This window comes from Canis lupus, chromosome 8, assembly GCF_048164855.1.
Source record: "Canis lupus baileyi chromosome 8, mCanLup2.hap1, whole genome shotgun sequence".
Taxonomy (NCBI): domain Eukaryota; kingdom Metazoa; phylum Chordata; class Mammalia; order Carnivora; family Canidae; genus Canis; species Canis lupus.
In genome coordinates, this window is record NC_132845.1 from 68828487 (window position 1) to 68849347 (window position 20861).

The window sequence follows — 20861 nt, forward strand, 5'->3', positions numbered from 1 at the left end:
TGCTGGATCCTGGGACTCCAGGATCATGACCTGAGCTGAAGGCAGACCCTTAACTGAGCCACCCAGGAGCCCCTAAAATGTATTTTTGAAATGTGAATTTCCATGATTGTAGTAGAGGAAGGGTCTTGGGGGATGAGATAGGAGCGAGGGGCACAAGTGTGTGGGAGGTCGGAGAGGACTACAGCTAGGTGCCTGCAAAAGTGTCCTGGGTGGAGGGGGACCGGAGGGGGACGGAGGTTGGGCTGTTCTTGGCCTGTTCTTTGGACAAAGCTGCTTGGGGGTGAGGCTTCCAGCCCTCCAGCCTCTGGAAACAGGAGAAAAAGCTGCACTGTCCCTCTTCACAGGAATCCAGGGCTAGTGGAAGGTGATCCTGGACCCTGACATTTATTTCTTTTCTTTTTAAAAGATTTAATTTATTCATGGCACAGAGAGTCAGAGACATAAAGGGAGAAACAGGCTTCCTGTGGGGAGCCCAATGCAGGACTTGATCCCAGGACTCCGGTATCATGACCTGAGCCGAAGGCAGACGCTCAACGGCTGAGCCACCTAGACATCTCTAACGATGAGATCTAATCACTGGGTGCAGGCTAAGGATGGGTAATGTAGCTTTTTAGGAAGGGCAAGACTGCCTGTGACCCTCAGGAGGCCCCCACCTTCTGCACACATACCTTTCTCCAAAGGGTCTAGGGGTTACTATAGCAACTGGTGGGATCCAGGGTGCCCAGGAGTTTGTGCCCCATCCTAGCAGGGCTGGCCAGCTCACCTCAGCCTGAGGCCAAAGGGCAAACATTCTGACCCCTCTCCCAGGGTCCCACACCGCCCATCAGGCAGGTCCTAGCTTGTGGGTGGGGGTGATCAGGTTTGAAGATCCCAAGGGATGGGGGATGCCAAAGCAGGCAAGACACTGGGTTCTGTGCTTATTCTCTGAGATGACTTTGCAGCTGCCTGTTTAAGGAACAGAGGTCCCACCTGGGTGGGGGAGGGCCCTGGGTAGGGAGAGATGGCCCCTGACTATGCTCTAGAGCTGGGCACGGCTAGAGGGCCCCATGAGCTGGCCATGCTTTAGCCTGGGCATTGTGGGCCTCCTTGCTACACACCTACCCCCACTTGAGCTCCCTTCACTTCATCTTTGACCTTTTGTCTCTGTTACTCATCTGTACCCTGTCCCCTTGACCTCTGCTCCCCTCAAGACCTAAGGTCACCTTATCTAGCTCAGATGTCTGGTTGGCAGGGGAAAGGGGTGGCTGGGGGTGGCATCCTCCAGATAGGCCTCCTGCTCCTGGACCCAGACCCCCTCCATCTTCGGCAGGACAGAGTCCCTCCCGTACCCTCAAGTGTACAAAACGTGGGTGATGGGTCCAGGGAGGGGATAGAGGTTCCAAGGTACTAGGGACTCCAGAAGAGGCTGGTACTGGTAGGAAACCGCAGACAGGATCACCACCCAAGGCTCCCTGGGCTGGGAAGGGTAGAAGCTGTGATTTGAGGTCCTGCAGACCCCAACACAACAGGGGACAGCTGAGGCAGAAACAGCAAGGCTACCCCCGCTAAAGATCGCTGACCCCTGCAGGTGACCCTGGTGTGGGCAGACCAGGAGGGAAGGAACAGAAGACGGGAACAAAGACTCAAAGGGGCTTGACCCCATTGCTGTCTTCCTGTTTGGGAGCAGACACTCAGGTAGTTTCCCTTCCCCTTCCCAAGAGGCTGGGAGAACCTGCCTGGGCAGCACCTTGAAAGGGAGAATTGTCTTCCCGACAGGACTCGGCCCAGCCCAGTGTGTGTGTGTACCCGTGGGGGGTCCACATCCTTCACTCCAGCTTTCTGCCCCTCCCCCACAGCCCATGCAGACTCTTCCCATTGCCTCCAAAACCAACCCTAGCTGTCAACATCTGGCCTACATCTGGCCCCTTCATCTGAGGGAACCCCTCCACCCCAGCCGATGCCCCCTCTGATGCCCCCTTCTTCCATGTCAAGGGGCTGCAGGGCGGGGCTATAAGCTCAAAGCTTCCCTAGTCTCCCATGGCCCCCTACCAGGGCTGGGGAACCAGGACAGGGGAGGGAGAGAGAGCCCCACCCCGGAGGTGCCCTGGGCTCTTGGCAGAGCCATCTGGAGCCGTTAGAAGCAGCTGCCAATGACTCATCTCCCACTGCCCCCACCCCACCCCCTCAAACACACCCTGGGGCCGGGAAGCAAGCCTGCAGCCCCCCACAGCCCTGTCTCCAGACCTCCAACCACTCCCCCATACCCAGGTCCTGCTCTCGGCAGAAACCTAGTCGGTCCCCCACTCCCAAATACCCCCAGGACTGCAAAGCTTCCCATTTTCTTTTATTTATACAAAAAAAAAAAAAATGTTTTAAATATAATTTAAGAACCCCTCCAAGCACCGGTGTCTGTCTCTAGTTTCTACCACCACCTCCCCCCCCCAACTCCCCCTCATGGACACAGCGCGAGGGTACTTGGGGGCAGGAATGTGTCTGGGAGCTGTGGTGTGAGCAAGGCACTGTTCTGGAAACAGACACGATGAGTTCCTGTTTCACCCTGGGCAAAGGAGACAATAATGAAACAGGCCCCCCCAACACAGAAAGTTATGACAAAGACAGCAGAAAAACAAACAACAAAAAACAACAAAAAAGGAGTTGGGGCAGGAAAAATAAGACAGAAACAAAAAATAAAACAAAAACCTTCAATATGAAGGCAGCAGATGGGGGAGGGGGCATTTACAAGGGGAAACTGAGTTCGGGAAGACAGCAGCAAGGTTGGGACATCCAGGTCCAATGATTTGGTCCCTGGACCACGACGCCCCTTCCCGCCTCCCGCCACAGCGCGACGCGCTCCGCTCCCGAGCTCACAGGCTGGTCACCCTCTTCTCTTTGGTCTGCAGGGCAGTGCATTGGCCCTTCGTGGTGAGGGGGGCACGTGAGGCCCTAGCTGGGGATCAGAGGGAGGCTGCGGGAATCGTGCCCACCATCGGGGAAGCTGGCAGATTACAGGCGCTTCCTCTCTGGTCACACCCAGTCTCGAGAGACCAGCTTCCCGCCTGGGGGGCATGTGATTCCTACGCTCCTATGGCAGAATCCCCAAATCCTGCCTCTCAAAATTGCCAGCTCCCCACCCCCACGGGTTCAAAGTGCAATCCAACGGGGCCCAGGTATAGAGGCCCCTTGGGTCCCCATCCGACTCTGCCCCAGGAAGAAGGGGAGCTGTGTCCCCAAGCTGCAAGTGCCCGCCGCTCAGGAGCAGTGGGGCCAGGCAAGCAGGTGCAGGTCAGTACTGGGGGGCTGGTGCTCCCGACCCGCCTGGGGCTCCAGGCTTGGCCTGGGACTTCATGTGCTGGACGCTGGCCAGGATTTTCTTCTGGTGTCCCGCCAGAGTGACTCCAATTCGGAGCAGGTCCCTGGGGAAAAAGGGAGAGCTAGGTGAGGCCACAGGGCTCCCGGGGAGGCTCTTAGCTCCAGACACCACGCCCCGCCTCAGGACCGTCAGCCAATCAGAGGGCCAGCAGGGGAGGGTCACACGTCATTAGTTGCCAACAGGGGCGGGCAGTTTCCAGAGGCTTTAGGAGCAGGAGGCGGACAGTCCTTCTGCGCAGCCGCAGTGGAGGGTGGGGCTAGGTATCCGAGACTGGCTGGCCAGAGGTGGGAGGTCGGGGGGCTGACGCTTGGGGCTCCAGCAAGGATTAGGGAGAGGCAGAGAAATCAGTGAGGAGGAACGAATGAGAGAAAAGAGCACAAAATGAGGTTGGGGGAAGGGGCTGCACGGATTGCTCTAGAGGAGAAAGAAGTCAGAAGGAAAAGGCCTGAGAGAGGAAGAGCGGGTGGGGAGGAAGGGGCGGGTGGAGGGAAAACGAGCAGCAGCGGAGCAGCCGCCACCCGCCACCCCCCACCCCCATCCTGAGGCCTGGAGCCTGAGATAAGGGAAAAAGGCAACGGTGGGAAATGGAGAGTAAGGACCAGTGTCAGGGCGTTGCTGGAACAAGGGAGGGAGCAGGGGGCCCATGACCTACCCACTGTGTGTGTGTGTGGGGAGGGGGGGAGGACAGAGGGGCACGCCCCTCTGGTTCCAGATTTCTGGTTCCAGATTTCTCTTCCTTCCATGTGTTATTCAAACCTGGGCTGAGAAGACAGCCTGGGCGGGACATGGGAAGGCAGAAAGGGAGAAAACCAGAAAGGCCAAAACACAGTGTTTGGGAGGCATTGGAACCATAAAACCATTTAACATTAAAGTTGGAAATGATCTCTGAAACCTAATCCAACCTTCTCCTTTTATGGGTGGGAAAACAGCCAGAGCTGACACTTTGTTAATGTGAGAGCAGAGTCTGGAATGTAGATAGATGCACAAAGATAGATACCCATGGCAGGACAGGAGCAGGATGGCCCAGGGGTGAGGTAGGCACTGCTGGCCCAGAAGATCCCCTGGGCTCTCAGCCCCCAGGGGCTGTTACTTTAGGGGTGCTCTCAATAACAGAATTGGCACCAGGAGGTGCCCTCAAAGGTTCCTGCTAAACTCGCCAGCCTGATTCTGGTCCCCAGGTACCCCTTAGACTGCTTGGCTTTCAACCACCATGACTTACTCAGCAGAGATCTGGCTGACCAGTTCGAAGGAGCCAAAGCCAGCAGCTGCAAAACTTTCTTCGTATCGTCCCATCTTGATGGCTCGAAGCCACTCACCCACGGAGCCAAAAGCTGAGTAGTGAGGCTGCCGCTGATCCAGGAGTGGGTGTGAGGCGCTGTAAGGCAAGGATGGAGAAGGGTGCAGTGAGTTCCCAGGCTACATCAAGGTGGGGACTTTGCACCCAGACTTGGAGCAGTGGACAGGGACAACCAACAAGCCCACATAACGCCAGAGGGCTGGATACCTCTGAAGGGGAAGGAGGGGTTCTCGAGTGATAGCAGAGTGCAGGAAGGAGGCCCACCCTCCGGGGTCCTCACCCGCCATTCTCCCTGGCCACAATTTTGAGACTGGCCGGGTTCCGGATCATCTTGTCAAGGGCGCTGACCACCTGGGGGAAGCGGGGCCGTGCATTCCGGTCCTTCTGCCAACAGTCCAGCATGAGCTGGTGCAGGGAAGTGGGGCAGTCTGGGGGCGGGGGCAGCCGGTAGTCCTGTTCAATGGCATTGATCACCTAGAATGACAGGTAGAAGCACTGGGTGAGGATCTCCCAGGGAGAACAAGGATGCCAAAGGACCCCCAGAAGATGGTGACTTAGCAGATGCTGGGAGAAGTGCCATAGACCAGAGAATGGCAGATCCAGGGTCCTCCTGGCTGGGGTCAAAGCTGGCTGGGGGCTTGATGCCCCAGTGGCTCTTGGGCCATGATCTAGATTAGTAACTTCCCAACCCTGCCCTCCTCCACCGTGTCCTGCTGTGACCAGATATGCTGTATGAAAGTCTTGGATACAGAAACAACTCTATTTTGTGCCTCAAGGACCCAACAGTGATGAGCTCTCTGGGGACCCCACTCCCTACCCCATATCCCCAGTGAGAGAACGTTCAGGAAAGCTTGGTGGGGCCATGGGACACTTACATCCTGATTGCTCATGTCCCAGTATGGCCGTTCTCCAAAGGACATGACCTCCCACATCACAATTCCGTAGCTCCACGCATCACTAGCAGATGTGAACTTCCGGAAGGCAATGGCCTCGGGGGCTGTCCATCGGATGGGAATCTTTCCACCCTAAAGATGGAAGAGGAAAAGGTGAGCTGAGGAACTTATTGGACCCAGGCATTCTACCCCCTGCCTTTGCCTTTTCCCCAGGTCTCCCTTCTCTCTGGAACTCAGACATGCAGCTCTTCAACTCTCTTCTTTTCCTGGACACTGGAAGTTGGGTTCCCTACCTAAGCTGACTGTCCTCTCCCTGGTCTGTGCCTATATCCTGTCCCTGAACTGGAACTACCAATCCCTCCGCCTCCCACCTTTCCAACCTTCCCTCCCCACCTGCGTCTAAGAACCCAGTTCATACTTGGGTCCCCTAGCCTCACCAGAGAGCTTGTATAGGTGGGATCAGAAGAGTTCTCCTCCAGGAACCGGGAAAGCCCAAAGTCAGACACCTTGCAGACAAGATTGCTGTTGACCAGGATGTTGCGGGCAGCCAGGTCTCGATGGACATAGCTCATTTCAGCAAGGTACCGCATGCCAGAGGCAATGCCCCGAAGCATGCCCACCAGCTGGATGACAGTGAACTGCCCATCATTGAGCTGGAGATCAGACAGGGGAGAGGGCAGTTAGGGCAGCTCACCTGCCATTACCCTGGATTTCCACCCCCTAAACCGTATCTGCCACTTGAAGACCCATCTCACACTCACCTGCAGGGCAGGCCTGCTGACTTCCCAGGTAAGTCCCCTGCTTTTCTCTTACCCTGAGCTCTCAGCTCTCACTGCACTAACCTGACACGACACTTAAGATTATAAGGAGGGGGGCAGCCCGGGTGGCTCAGTGGTTTAGTGCCACCTTTGGCCCGGGGCCTGATCCTGGAGACCCAGCATCAGGTCCTGCATTAGGCTCCCTGCATGGAGCTTGCTTCTCCCTCTGCCTGTGTCTCTGCTTCTCTCTCTCTCTCTCTCTGTCTCTCATGAATAAATAATAAATAAGTAAAATCTTAAAAAAAAAAAAAAAAGATTATAAGAAGGGGCTCCTGGGTGGCTCATCGGTTAAGCATGCTTCTTGATTTCGGCTCAGGTCATGATCTCAGGGTTGTGAGATCAAGCCCCTCATCCACACTCATCAGAGAGTCTGCCTAACGATTCTCTCTCCCTCTGCCTCTGCCCCTCCCCTCCACCTGGTCTTGCTCACACTTGCTCATGCTTTCTCTCTCTCCGAAGTAAATAAATAAATCTTAAAAAAGATTGTAAGGAGATTGCTTTAACATTTTCTTCTATTTAGTCTAGTACAGAGCTTACGTCCAAGGCATACTCAACAAATGCTTTTGATCTAATTTGGAGTGTGCTCTGGGCAGTCTACAGGTGTAGATGCATTTGAACTGAACCAGAGCATTCTTGCTCAGCCCTTTTGGACCAGCTGTATGTAGCTTGCGAGATACTGAGACAGCACCAAACCAAGACAGAAAGTTTGACCTTGACCTTTACAGAGTCTATTCTCACCAGATAAGCCAGCCAGCCAGTCACAGTGAAAGAATCCCATCTTCTTGGGGATCCCTGGGTGGCTCAGTGGTTTAGTACCTGCCTTCAGCCCAGGGCATAATCCTGGAGTCCCGGGATCAAGTCCCATATCGGGCTCCCTGCATGGAGCCTGCTTCTCCTTCTGCCTGTGTCTCTGCCTCTCTCTCTCTGTGTCTCTCATGAATAAATAAATAAAATCTTAAAAAAAAAAAAAGAATCCCATCTTCTGGGTTCAGCAAGCATGCAGAGATCCTTGGCAGCCATAGTGCCAGGGTCAGAGTCCAGAACCTGAATTCTGAACCTGTCCTCCAAGCCTGCACTTTCTCCAGGCCTGGGATCTCACCTTGTGGAAACACCGCTGGCCAGATGCTCAGGCCAGATGCTCAGGCCAGACCCCGGAGTCTCTGTGATTCCTCTCTCCCTCACCTGCCACTTACAATCCATCAGGAGGTTTCTGTTGGACCTGCCTCCAAAACATGTCCCAAATCCAGCTACTTCTCCCCACCCAGCTGCAACCCTTACACCTCAAAGGACTGTAGGTGTAGGTCTCCTCACTGGCTCCTGGCTCTTGCTCCCTACCACCACCAAAAGGAGCTCCTAAAACCACCTCCCTCCAGCTGAAATCCCTCCAAAGCCTTCCCCTTGAACTTCTAATCAAATCCAAATTCCTTACTAAGGTCACGAGATTCATGTGGTCTGACCACCATGTACATGGAGATATACCTCTGCTCCTCTGCTTGGGTTAATTTCACTGGCCTTTCTGCCATTTTTAAAAAAGATTTATTTATTTATTTACAGAGAGAGCAAGTATGTGTATGAGCAGGGGGAAGGGTAGAGGGAGGACAAGCAGACTCCCCACTGCTCAGGGAGCCTGACTTGGAGCCTAATCCCAGGACCCCAAGATCATGATCTGAGCTAAAGTCAGATGCTTAACTGACTGAGCCACCTAGGCCTTTCTGCTTCTTGAATATGTCGGGTTCCTGCCCACTCTGGTTCCCCTAGTGTGCTTCTCCCTCCCATCCGCTCATGGTTGGCTCTTTCCCATCTACCCAAATATTATTTCTTTTTTTTTAAAGATTTTATTTATTTACTCATGAGAGACACACACAGACAGAAAGAGAGGCAGAGACACAGGCAGAGGGAGAAGCAGGCTCCATGCAGGGAGCCTGATAGTGGGACTCGATCCTGGGTCTCCAGGATCATGCCCTGGGCTGAAGGCAGATGCTAAACCACTGAGCCACCTGGCTGCCCCCCAAATATCATTTCTTCTAAAATAGATCCCTTTCCCCTCCTGGGAACTGGACCTTTGTCTGATACCAATGGAACAGACTCTTATGTTGACAGTGGAAGGTCAGGCTGTTATCACAATACTCAGGGCCTGCCTTGGCAGCTCTCCTGGTAACAGCCAGGTAGCCTATCTCTGGTTGGGGTGTCATGCAGGATACACAGCATCCCTGATGTAGGCTGGCCATGGATATTTATTTTTGGACTTATTAGAACATTAGATATATCTTCCCTTAAAGGAACTAGAGAAACAAGCTAAATGACCCCCCCCCACAAGAGGCTGATAAATCCAGAAGGTGAGACATTCAAGGGGATGAGGTCCAGCTTTTCAGCATGTCAGTATCACAATAAGGGACTGCCCTGGATTTGGAAGAGGCTAAAAAAAAAAAAAAAAAAAAAAATAGCCACCAGGTGCAATGTTTGATCGTGAACTGGATCCCAGTTTGGAGAAACCAGGAGAAGAGCTGTGTGGGGGGACAGCTAGGGAAATGGGAATGTTAACTGGGTATTGGATGATCCCAAGGAAGCATCATAATTCTGTTAAATGTAATGCTATTTTGCTCTGTAGGAAGATGTTTTTGCTTTTTTAAAAAAGATGTAAAGTTAAAAAATAAAACAGTATTGAGTAAAACCTATTAAAGTGACAAAAATAAAATAAGCTCTTCCCCATCATCTCTAGTCACTTCTCCAAAATATTTGTTTTTTATTGTTTTTTTTTTTTTCTTAAAGATTTTATTTATTTATTCATGACAGAGAGAGAGAGAGAGAGAGAGGCAGAGACACAGGCAGAGGGAGAAGCAGGCTCCATGCAGGGAGCCCGACGTGGGACTCGATCCCAGGTCTCCAAGATCAGGCCCTGGGTTGAAAGCAGCGCTAAACTGCTGAGCCACCAGGGCTGCCCTGTTTTTTAAAAGCTTGTTTGTCTCCACCACACTGTCAAGTGCAGAGATGTTCATGGCTTTATTCCCAAGACTTAGGACAATGGCTGAGGCACCAGATGGTGCTCAGGAAGTATTTGTCAAGAGGACAAATGACCACCCCTCCAAATCCCGGGTCTGCTGGCCCCACAGACAGGCCTTTTCCACTCAGATTCCACTTCTCAGATCCCTGTAATTCAGCCAGCCCCCAGAACACACTGAGAGACACAGGAAAGGCCAGTCCTGGGAACTCAAGCTGTCCTGGGAACTCCCTCCAGGGAGAACAAAGGGCATTGGGGGTATGATGTGCACCCTACCACCTGTCCTGGTTCTGAGCTCCTTGGCTGTGCTGGGGGAATATGGGAGGACGCGGGAGGCTAGGGGCCGGGGGCTTACCCGCAGGAAGGAGTCCAGAGCGCCATTCTCCATGAACTCGGTGAGGATCATGACAGGCACGCTGTTGGTGACCACGCCCTCCAGGCGGATGATGTTAGGATGCTCGAACTGGCCCATGATGGAGGCCTCACTCAGGAACTCCCGCCGCTGCCGCTCTGTGTAGCCCCCTTTCAGGGTCTTGATAGCCACACAGCTCTCTTTCTTCCCTGGGGCCTTGAGCCGCCCCCGGCACACCTCGCCAAACTCACCTTCAGAAAGGATGCCAAGAGTCAGCCCTGCTTCGCGCCCCCCGCCCTCCGACTCCCCAGCCCAGACCCTGGGTGTCCACCTTCCCTCTCACCTGCGCCGATCACCTCCTCAATCTTGACATAGGAAACGTCAATCTCTTTCGCAAATTCCCTCACAGCCTCATTGGGGTCTTCATAAGTGAAGGGGTCAATATAGACCTTAGTACCTGAGAAATCATGTGGGCTCCCATTAACTGAGAGGTAGCCTCCCCCTGCACTCAGATGCCCAGATTCCCACCTCTTGCCCCAGTCCCGTTTCCTTCAGGACAGGCCTACCCACCGTGCCCGATGAGGTACTGTCCATGCTTGTCCGAGTACTCAGCTTCTCTCCCGTTGCTCTGCTTCCTGTGGCCGACGGGAAAGAAACGGTAAATGGACTCAACACATCTCGAGTTCCCAGAGGGACAGGATGGGCACAGGAGGAGCGGGGGCGGGGGGGTCAGAAAAGCTTCCAAGGGGAAAGAAGTATTCTGAGGGCACGGAGGGAGGCTTCCCTGGAGCAAGAGGGTAGTTGGTCATCTACATGGGCCTCCCCACGGGCCTCCAGGTGCCCAGAGTCCTTACCTGAGGCAGAGAACAGCAATGACAATGACCACCAGGACCAGCACCACACCCACGACAGCTGTGCCCGCGATCAGGGCCAGCTGCTCCCGCCAGCTCTCGTTCTCTGGGACAGAAAAACCCGCGATCAGAAGCTGACGGCCCCCAGGGACCCTGCAACCAGCTGCAAGGCTTGAGGTATGTTCTCCTGAGACCAAATTGCTTTCCAGCAGCGTGGGCACCTCCGCAAGGAAGTTTCCCAGCCTTGTTACAGCCAAAGCAGGCTTGATTTTGTTCAGTTATAAATAGTGGTGACCACAGAAGGTCCCAGAAGCTAAAAATGAAAAGGTCCATAACCAAAATGTGGAAGTAACTCAGATGTCCGTCAACAGATGAAATGGACAAATGGACAAATAAAACAGGCTATCGCTATACCATGGAATATCTTCCAGCCATAAAAAGCGCTATACACCCCAAACGTGGACGAACCTGGCACATGTTGTGCCCAGTGAAGGAAGAAGCTGCAGTGTAGGACTCCATTTGTATGAAATGCCCAGAAGAGGCAAATCCATAAACACAGAAGGTAAATTTGTGTTTGCCAGGGGTGCGGGTGATTGAGGGAGTATCTTTCCTTGGATGCTGTGATATCCTAAAATTAATTGTGGCAATGGTCACACAACTCTCGACATATGAAAAGCCACTCTAAATGGGTGAATTAATTGTATGGTATGTGAATCGTGCCTCAAACCGTTCAAAGATTTGAAAGTCTCTCAGCCAACAAGCATTATAATGAATCAGTGTCATTCCGGGCTTCCCACATGGAGCCTGCTTCTCCCTCTGCCTGTGTCTCTGCCTCTCTCTCAGTGTGTCTCTTGTGAATAAATAAATAAAATCTTAAAAAAAAAATAGGTGTCATCCTTTGGAGGCTGTGAGAGAGACCTCGTGCTATTTCCAATCTGGGGAGGCAGGGTGGGGCTTAAGGGTCAGGCTTTGGCAGAGAGTCACGCAGCTGGAAAGCCACTGGGCAGGTCTTCCCTCCATGCTGCTGGTTTGGTTTCTGCAGCCTATGCTCCCCTCCGCAGGCCAAAATGCCTCAGGGCTGACGGAGCACGGGAATGTGACTTCAGGGGTCCTTCGAGGGCACAGGCAAGGCCCCCTATGCGATGGAGGGGCAGTACCCTGGCCGACGCCCTGGTCCCGGGGCTCACCGTCCAGCTGGGTCTGGCTGTGGTGCTCCTGGCCAAAGGGCCCGTAGCCGGCTTCAGAGCGTGCCCGCACCTGGACCAGGTAGCTGGCTCCCCGTTTCAGCCCCCGCAGCTCTGCCCGGTTTTCTGACGTCTTCAGGAACCGCACGCTGCTGGGGCCCTCTGTGCCCTGTCCCAGAGGGGGAAGGGTTGGCCGTAAGCCAGGGCTCTCTGGTTTCCATTGCTCTTCCCACCTCTCCCCCTCCCAGACCCTGTGTCCCCGTCTCTGCATCGTGGTTCTGCTATGTGGCAAGTGTTTGGCTTTCGTTATAGCATTTAATCCTCACAGCAATTCTGTGGGGTCGTTATTATTACTACAACTGTTTTACATTGGGGATGTTGGACTCAGGGAGGCCAAGGGGGCTGGCCCAACGTCACACAGCTAGTACTCAGCACAGCTGAAATTCAAACACTTCTCAGATCCCTGTAATTCAGCCAGCCCCCAGAACACATCCCACGGCCCACCCCAAACCCTAGGGGCAAGTCCGGGTCTCACCTTCTCATGATACTTGACCTCATAGTCCAGCACAGCTCCGCTGGGGGCCCGGGGAACAGCCCAGGCCAGGCTCAAGCTGCTGGGCGATGACCGTGTCACCCGGATGTCGGACACTGGGGGTGGTACTGTGAGGGAGACGACCCATTAGGGTATTTGCACACGGCAAGTCTGTCTTTTAACTTTCCCAGCTCTGCCTCTGCTGGCTACACTTGTCTCAGATCTCCAGCTGCTTCAAGGGCTCCCGTGACTCTCTGCCCCGTCCTGAAGTCTGCACCTCTTTTTACTCTTCTGCCTGCCTCTCACCCTGCAAGTCCTGACGCTCCATGCTTCCTAGCGACCCCACTGTCCTGCCCCTGCCTTTTTCCCTTCAGGCCATCTGCATCCCTCCCAGCTGACCACCGGCTCCCCATCTCACCCTCACGGTCAGTGGTGACATTCACAGCCTCAAATGGGACAGGTCCAGTGGCCAGAGAGGACACCCCGTTCAAGGCAGTGACCTCGAAGGTGTAGGTGAAATCTGGACGCAGCCCACGAACTGCCACCCAGGGTTCCACAAGGTCCCGGGGGCCAGGGTCAAAAGTCAGGTCTCCTCCGCAGGGTGTACAGGACCCCCCAGGGCGGCACTCCCGGCAGCGCAGAGCATAGGTGAGATCCTCTCGGCCCCCGGACTCCAGGGGGGCGCTCCACTCCAGGCGCAGGGAGGAGCCATTCAGGCGGGGAACCACACTTCTGGGAGCAGAGGGTGGCGCTGCGGGACACCAGGGAGGCAGAGGCTGACTCAAGCGTCAGGGAAGCACCTCGAGGTACACAGGTATCCTCACTGGCTTCTTATCTTGGCTGGGCATCAGCAGGCCAGGGCCAATAGGAGGAAGGCTGGGGAAGCTGGGGGCTATGGTAGGTATCCACCCGCCACCTCAGGGGTCACTGGTCACTTACTGGTACAGGGTGCTCCCCGGAAATCTGTGCGGGCCCTGAAGTACCCAATGCGGCACTGGCACATGGGTGAGCCGATGGTGTTGGAGTGGCTGTTGGCTGGACACGGCTGACAGGACCCCTCCCCGGACAAGGGCTTGAAGGTGCCTTGGGCACAGGCTGAAAGAGAGACAATGATTACCGAAAACATTCAGCTGCTCTTAAGGGTGCAGGGAGTGCAAAGTGGGGTACAGGGAGGGAAGAACTCAAAAACCTAACATCTAAGAGAAGAAGGAGACTCTCCCTACAAATCAGGGATTTGAAGCTTTGTTGACCTCAACACTACCACCCGGCCACTGCCACACCCTGTGGCTGCCAGGTGAAACCAAGAGGCCTCTGCTCAGAACTATGTTTTTAAATGCACACCACAGGGGTACCTGGGTGGCTCAGTCAGTTGAGCATCTTGACTTCAGCTCAGGTCATGATCTTGGGGTCCTGGTATCGAGCAAGGAGCCTGTTTCTCCTTCTACCCTGCCCCTCCCCCTGCTTGTGCACACATGCTCTCTCTCTCTCTCATATAAATAAATAGAGTATTCAAAAAAGGGATGCCTGGGTGGCCCGGCGGTTAAACATCTGCCTTCGTTGAGTGTCTGCCTTCGGCTCAGGGCACGATTCTGGGTCTAGGGATCGAGTCCCCCATTGGGCTCCCTGCAGAAAGCCTGCTTCTCCCTCTGTGTCTCTGTGTCTTTCATGAATAAATAAATAAAATCTTAAAAAAAAACATTCAAAAGATAAAATAAATGCACACCACAAAACACAGAGGATCACAAAGGAAACCAAGTGAATTGAAATGCAATGACCAGGGGCAGCCTGGGTAGCTCAGCAGTTTAGTGCCGCCTTCAGCTCAGGGCGTGATCCTGGACACCCGGGATCAAGTCCCACGTCGGGTTCCCTGCATGGATCCTGCTTCTCCCTCTGCCTGTCTCTGCCTCTCTCTCTGTGTGTCTCTCATGAATAAATAAATAAAATCTTAAAAAAAAAAAAAAGAAATGCAATGACCCAAAACATGAAGAAAACAAGTTCGTGCCTTAAGAATACAGTGTTTGTTTATTTACAAGATACAGCAGCCCCTGTAATCCTAAAGTCATGATAAGCAAAAAAATGGCATTTGGACATTCTTGCCTAATTTTTAACAGGCTGAGAAAACAGCCATGATTGGAAGGATGTGCAAGTCTCAGTCCTACTGTGAACCGTTGGCCTCTATCACTGTCATTCCACATGCAAGGCCAATTTCAGGTGGAGGCGAGTGACAATTAGGTCATTTTTTTTCTCTACCCAAGTTCCTAGATCCCTTACTTTCTATCTACAAAACCCAGGTTCTGAATGCCTGCTCTAAAGGAACAGCTAAGCGAGAATTCAGTATCAGTAAGTTAGAGGAAACCCATAATGTTGGGCAGCCTGGGTGGCTCAGCGGTTTAGCACTGCTTTCAGCCCAGGGCCTGATCCTGAAAACCCAGGATCGAGTGCCACGTCAGGCTCCTGCATGGAGCCTGCTTCTCCCTCTGCCTCTCTCTCTCTCTGTGTCTCTCATGAATAAATAAATAAAATCTTAAAAAAAAAAAAAAAGAAACCCATAATGAGCAAGAAATAGAGACTATAGATGCCTTTGCCCTCAAAGTCCAACAAGGTCCCCCCATGCTGAGGACACCCTTGCATCCCTCATACAGAAAGATGTGAAACATAATGAGGAGAAAGAGGGTGGAAGAGCTCAGACCTATGCTGGGGCTCTGAAACGGGACCTCTGAGTGCCCTTGAGAATGAACAATGTTCAAAATGGAAATTCGATTGAATCCAAGAGTGAGGGTACAGGACCCTCCCCACACGGATGTGCGGCAAGCTTTACGGAAAGGACACCAGCCCTTACCTCGGCACCTGGTATTCCCCTCTGCGGCCTCGAAGCCAGCAGCACAGCTGCAGCCCGTGACCGGCTGCTCAGCCCACTGGCCATCCTCCCGGCAGTAGAGGCTGGGGCTGGGGCCAGGAGTGGGGACGGCGTCGGCCACACAGCTCCCTGCCACAGGCACCACAAGCTCCCGAGGCACCGTCTCCGGGAAGTATGTGAGGTTCACAGTCAGTTGGGAGCACTTCTTATAGAAGAGGTGCAGGGAGAGCAGGGCCATGCAGGCACCCTGGTCCTGGAAGGCCAGGTAGAAGCCAGCCTTGGTGAGTGGGCCCAGACGCAGTGTCTTGATGTTCACCTTCCCTGTTGCCTCAGCCCCAGGGCGCTTCCGGGTCAGGTGCTCAGCAGCCACGGTGTCCACCTGCCAGGTGAGGAAAGAGACTCATTGCAGCTGTCCTCCACTCCCCAAAGACCTGGCAGGTAGGCTATTCTCGTCTTCCCAGCTCACCCTGTCCCTGATCACCTCAGTTCCTGTTCCAGAGCCATTTTGCTACCTTTCCCAGCATGACCTAACATTACCCATTGACGCTTACTGAGGTCCTATGATGTGTCCAGCCTCCATCCTGTACTCCCTTTCTGTTCACTCATCCTGCAGACATTTATCAACACCTACTCCGAGCCGGGCCCTGGGCTTGGAGCCAAGGAAACCAAAATGAAGGTAATAGGTGTTAAAAGCATGATAAGATCTATGACAGGTGGGACGCCTGGGTGGCTCAGCAGTTAAGCATCTGCCTTTGGCTCAGGGTGTGCTCCTGGAGCCCCGGGATCGAGTCCCACATCGGGCTCCCTGCATGGAGCCTGCTTCTCCCTCTGCCTGTGTCTCTGCCTCTGTGTGTGTGTGTGTGTGTGTGTGTGTGTGTGTGTGTGTGTCTCCCATGAATAAATAAATAAAATCTTTGAAAAGGAAAAAAAAAAAGATCTATGACAGGTAAAGTGCCTATGACAGGGCAGGCACCACAGCAGAGGCATCCCAGGGGAGCTGAAGCTTCTGAGACAAGTAGGAATTGGGTAGAAAGAACAGAAAGGAGGCATTTCGGGGTGAGGCATCAGCAGATGCATAGAATGTCTCTTCATGAAAGGCAACGTGTACTCGGAGAATGTGGGATGTGGCAGAGGGTGGCCTCGACAACCTCCCTGGGGTTGGGGGCCAGGGTGGCAGCTCAACCCCACATAGTAGACCACGTTCTTCCCTCCCCGGACTGGAGCCTCCTGCTTCCAGGCCCCAGTGTCCCGGCCCAGGACCCTGGAAGCTCACCTGAGACTACTGACCCAGCCCAGCCCCATGCTGGCCCACAGCTGCACCCCATGCACCCATGTACCTTGATATAGGGGTTCTCCATCCAGGCTGGTGTGAAGGCTGTGGCCGTGTCAGCATCACTCTCGAAGTAGAAGACGGTGAAGGTCTCCTTGCAGGAGCGGCCAGCCCGCGTCAGGGAGAGGCACTCAAGCATGGTGAAGCGGAGTGTGGCGTACACGTGGACAGCTCCACGGCGCGGGACCCAGCCAGTGCGCAGCCAGTGGGCCAGACCTGGTGCCCGTTGCACATCACACACCTCGTAGGTCCGAACGCTGTGCTGCTCCTCATCCAGGCCGCTCAGCTCCTCCCACTGTGGGGAGCAGGGGGTCAGTTTATGGAGGGGAGGTCCGTGGGAGGTTGGCTGTGCTAGACGGAGGGGACCTCTGAGAGCAAAAGGGCTCAGAGAACATCTGTTCCAGCTGATGGCATGCACAGTGGGCCAGCATGGACACTCCTTGTCCCTCCTCCCTCGTCCCTCCAAGTCCCAGCCCCTGGACCCAGCTGTTACCTGCCCATCCACCTGAGGGAACGTGACCCACTTCAGATCGGCAGTTTCCAACTTTGTGTTCAATAGGGTCTCTAAGACAGACAGACAAATGAACAGATGGACAGTCAGCACTGGAGGAGAGACGCTGGGAAGACTAAATCCCTGGGAACTGCCTGAGACAGGTGGGTCCTCTTGGCTCCAAGCTGGTGCAACTGGGGCCAGGTGAGTGGAGAGAGGAACAGGGGAGCAAGCCCTGCCCTCCGCTGCTCCCCCTTCTCAGCTTTTTTTCTGAGTGCCAACCCCACCTCTAACAGCTGGCAGGCACCCAGCTACCCTCTCAGGACTCCGAGATCTAGGCCTCTGAGAACTGCTGGTCCCTGAGAAGAGGAGAAGCTCCAAGCAAGCTCAGGCAGGGTTGAACTAGACCCTGGACCTGGCATGACCTGAGAAGGGCAAAGACCTGTAGGCACAGGGATAACCCTCCTTACAGGGCCAGCCTCGTGGCCAACCCATGGTCCCTTCCCTATATTCAAAAGTAGCTGCCTCCTTCCCCCCAACTCCACCCCTCTTTTCTGGGCCCACACCCCCTTTTTGGACCAAACCCTCCAGGCCTTCAGATCCTGGAGGGTGGTACTGAGCTCATAAGGTCCAGCCCTACTCCCCCACGCCCCTCCCCCGCCCCCTGCTCCGCCCCCCCAAGAGCTCACTGCTGTCAGAGGAGGAAGTGCTGGAGGCCAGGACGCTTGGGTTCCCGCCCTGGCCCCTGCCTGCAGAGGCCTCACATCTGGATTTAGTTATGAGAAGGAGAAAGGGAGGAGATTTTAGGGGTGTATGGAGGGGTGAACACACCTGGCTCGGCCTGGGTCTCGTGGGAGGGGTGTAGGGGGGAGGGAGGGTGGGGCTCTGGCGGAAAGGGGGGATTAGGAGAAACATCACAGGCCCTGGCAGTGCAGGGTGGAGGGAGGGCAGGGGAATCCCCAGGGAGGCCCATGCCATGTGGGGGACCCCCAGCAGATCCAGCAGCACACCTGGGAGCAGGTCCTCCCCACGTTCCTCCCCCCTCAGGCTCCTGCTCCGTGGGGGCTGCGGGAGAGGAGGGAAGGGAAGGTGGGTGGGTGGGGCAGGCAGCCTCCTCCCAGGGACCAAATGATGTCCACCGGAGGGCAAGGGGTCAGGCAGGACCCCCAGCCAGCCTGAGATGAGGCCTGGGTCCCCCGGACGGGGTGGTGGCAGGAGCCAGCCCAGCACGCTGGGGACAGGATGCCCGGGTTCTGGGAAGGGGTGGCTAGAGGCTGCCGTCTCCACCCTCCATTGTTCCAGCCAGGATAGTGTTTTCCTGTCTCCAATTTACACACTGTCTGTTTCAGGGCTGTCCTCAAGCTCTGAGAGCCTCACTTTCTCTCCTCCTATCTCCGGCTCAGAGAGCCTGGTCTGATCTGTCACTTGTCCTGCCTCTCACCTCTCTCCCCCGCCCTCTGTCCACCTCCCTTTCAGAGTGTCGCTGTCCCTTCTCTGTTTTCTATCTCCCGCCTTCCACCTCCATGGGGGCACGTGGCCCCAGGCAGGTGACTTAACGCCTCGTTAAGCCTCAGTTTCCCCATCTGTAAAATGGGGGCAACAGTCCCTCTCCCACTGCCAAGCTGTTAGGAAGGTGAAGAAAATGTAATGGGCTTAGCACTGGCCTCGGGCTTGGGATGCACTTAAGTGTCAGCATGGAAGCATTTGCCTTTCTCCTTCGCCTTATTTTCCTCTTTTCACCACACTTTGCCCTGGGGAGCTTGGGGGGGGGGGCTCTCCCTACTTTGCCTTCCTTCTTCCCTTCTTTCTCAGAACTGGGCAAGGGTCCCCTCTCCCCGTCTCCAGCCTTTGATCCTCGGCCCAGAGCAGCACAGCCCAGGCTGGGGGAGATGGGTTTCTAACTGCTTTTGATTCCTCCTCCTCAGCAGACCCCCACGACCACCACCCCCCCCAGACCCCTTTGATTCTAGGCAGTGAAGGGGGGAAGGAGGCAGCTCACTGAAAAGGAGATTAGGGCCTTATGAGAAGGGTTTACAGGGCTCTTGGCTCCCCCTCCAGGGGGTGAGGGGAGGGAAGAGACTTACAGGGGAAGAAACATTTGGGGTGCGGGGGAGGGTATACAGAAAAATCAGAAATTTAGAGAGATTGGCAGTTAGGCTAAGTTCAGGTGCCATGGGAACTGTGAAGGTCAGTTTCTGCTGGCCTGTAGGGGTGCAGAAAGGGACTCGGGCAGGACTGGTGCCGGGCTGGGGTCTAGACAGCATTTAAAGGGCCAGGGTGCAGCCTGGGGAAACCAGGGAGGGGGGCCTCATTGCAGCAGAGACAGTGGCTCTGGGAGAAATCCCGGCGTTTGGAGAGTGAGTGCAGACGGTGGCCGTCCAGCCAGAGGCAGGAGAACTGCAGGATCAAGGTGTGAACGCTGAGGAATAGGGGGTGGGGGCAGTTTTCTGGCCTAGCACAAAGTTCTGCCTTGTCTGCAGCAGATCCCAAAAACGTTGCCTCATGTTTGGCAAAAGTGGGAAAAGGGACAGAAACTTTGGAAGATACTGGAGTAGGGGAGAAAGGAAAGGCTGCAAAAGGCGTGCGGAATCAGGGTGAAGAGTCTGGGAAGCTGGGGCAGAGGCACGTCCCGGGACGGAGCTCCACTTCTTCTCTTTCCCAAACAAAAGAAACCTCCACTCCCCGCTGGGCCGCCTCCTCCCCGCCCCCCGCCCGGTCCAGCACTATTGGTCCGAAGTGTTCGGGGTTGGGGTACCGGGGTAAGAGCAGAGTGGCCAGCCCCTTCACTCCGAGGCCCAACTTTGGGGGCCCCTGGAGTGCCCGGGTGCCCCCTGGGAAACTCACCTTCCAAAGCCGCGGCGAGCGAAGCCCAGCAAAGCAGAGCCCGGAGCTCCATGGCGCCGGCTCTCTCGGGTTGGATCCGATCCGAGCTTGGGGGGCACTAGCCCCCCCAGGTCTGGACCCCCCCCGAGAGTGCAGACACCAACTCCCCGCGTGGGACTCCCAGTCGGGGCCCTCAACGCGGGCCCATGCGGGCGCTCCCGGCACCGGCGCCCAGGTGTGGCCCCGCGTCCCCGCCGCGCGCGCGGGCGGGCGGGGGGCGTCTTCGCACTGGCTGCTCGGAGCGGACGCAGAGCGGGACGTGCCTGGAGTCTGGGTCCCTCCGGGGCCTCGGGGTCCCGCCCCGGCTGGCTGGGGGTGGGCCGGCCGCTCGCGGTCTCCCCCCCTCCCAGGAGTGGTGCTGCTCGCGCCGCCGGGCCGAGGGCGCTCCGCGCCGGCCAGGAGGATGGGAGCCGAGCGGGGACGGAGCGGGAGGGAGGGAGACTGCGGCGCGGGGCCGGGCGGGCCGGGGCTGGGCCGGGTTGGGACTGGGCCGGGCGGCGCCTGGCCGGGGAGGGAGGGGCGCGGGGGGCGGGGGAGCTCCCTCCTCCCGCAGCCGGGGCTCGGCGTGGGGGCCGGGGCGCGCTGATTGGAGCGCGCGCTGCTGAATAATTCATGAGGGAAGCGGAGCGGGGCGCCGAGCGGAGCAGGTCGGGAAGTTGGGAGAAAGTTTGGAGAAGGGGGAGGGGCGGCGGGCGCGGAGCCCGGGGACCGCCCAGACGTGCACCGCGGCCGTGCGCCGTGACGGGGACCGCGCGTGTCGGGGCCGGGGCCCGGGGACCCCCGGGGCAGGTCCGGGCCCAGCACGCGGCAGGCAGCCGAGAAGCACATCCAGCAGCCCTGGGGGCCTCCCGGACGTGCGCGCAAATGTACACCGCACGCTCGAAGCCCGCTCCAACCTTCCTGCGGACTTCGGATTCGACTTCTGGATGCGCCCAACGCCACCCTTGACGCAGGGGACCACGTTTGGGGGAAGCTTTTGAGGATGGAGGGTGGCGCATCGGGCCTCCAGGCAGCGACCCTAGCTTAG

General features: G+C 55.9%; 1 protein-coding gene across 1 annotated transcript; it reads right to left on the bottom strand.

Moving 5' to 3' along the window:
• Window positions 1-2302: 2302 nt before the first annotated feature.
• EPHB4 (EPH receptor B4) lies at window positions 2303-20301 on the bottom strand. The gene is made up of 17 exons (XM_072837282.1): window positions 19796-20301; window positions 16955-17025; window positions 16469-16756; window positions 15114-15510; window positions 13214-13369; window positions 12693-13025; window positions 12278-12402; window positions 11746-11911; window positions 10562-10664; window positions 10278-10342; window positions 10051-10164; window positions 9711-9958; window positions 5977-6192; window positions 5522-5671; window positions 4927-5120; window positions 4569-4724; window positions 2303-3392 (listed from the first exon to the last, which is right to left on the bottom strand). The coding sequence occupies exons 1-17, from the start codon at window positions 19845-19847 to the stop codon at window positions 3263-3265; spliced, it is 2964 nt and encodes a 987-aa protein (XP_072693383.1). The 5' UTR covers window positions 19848-20301; the 3' UTR covers window positions 2303-3262.
• Between the last annotated feature and the right edge of the window lie 560 nt (window positions 20302-20861).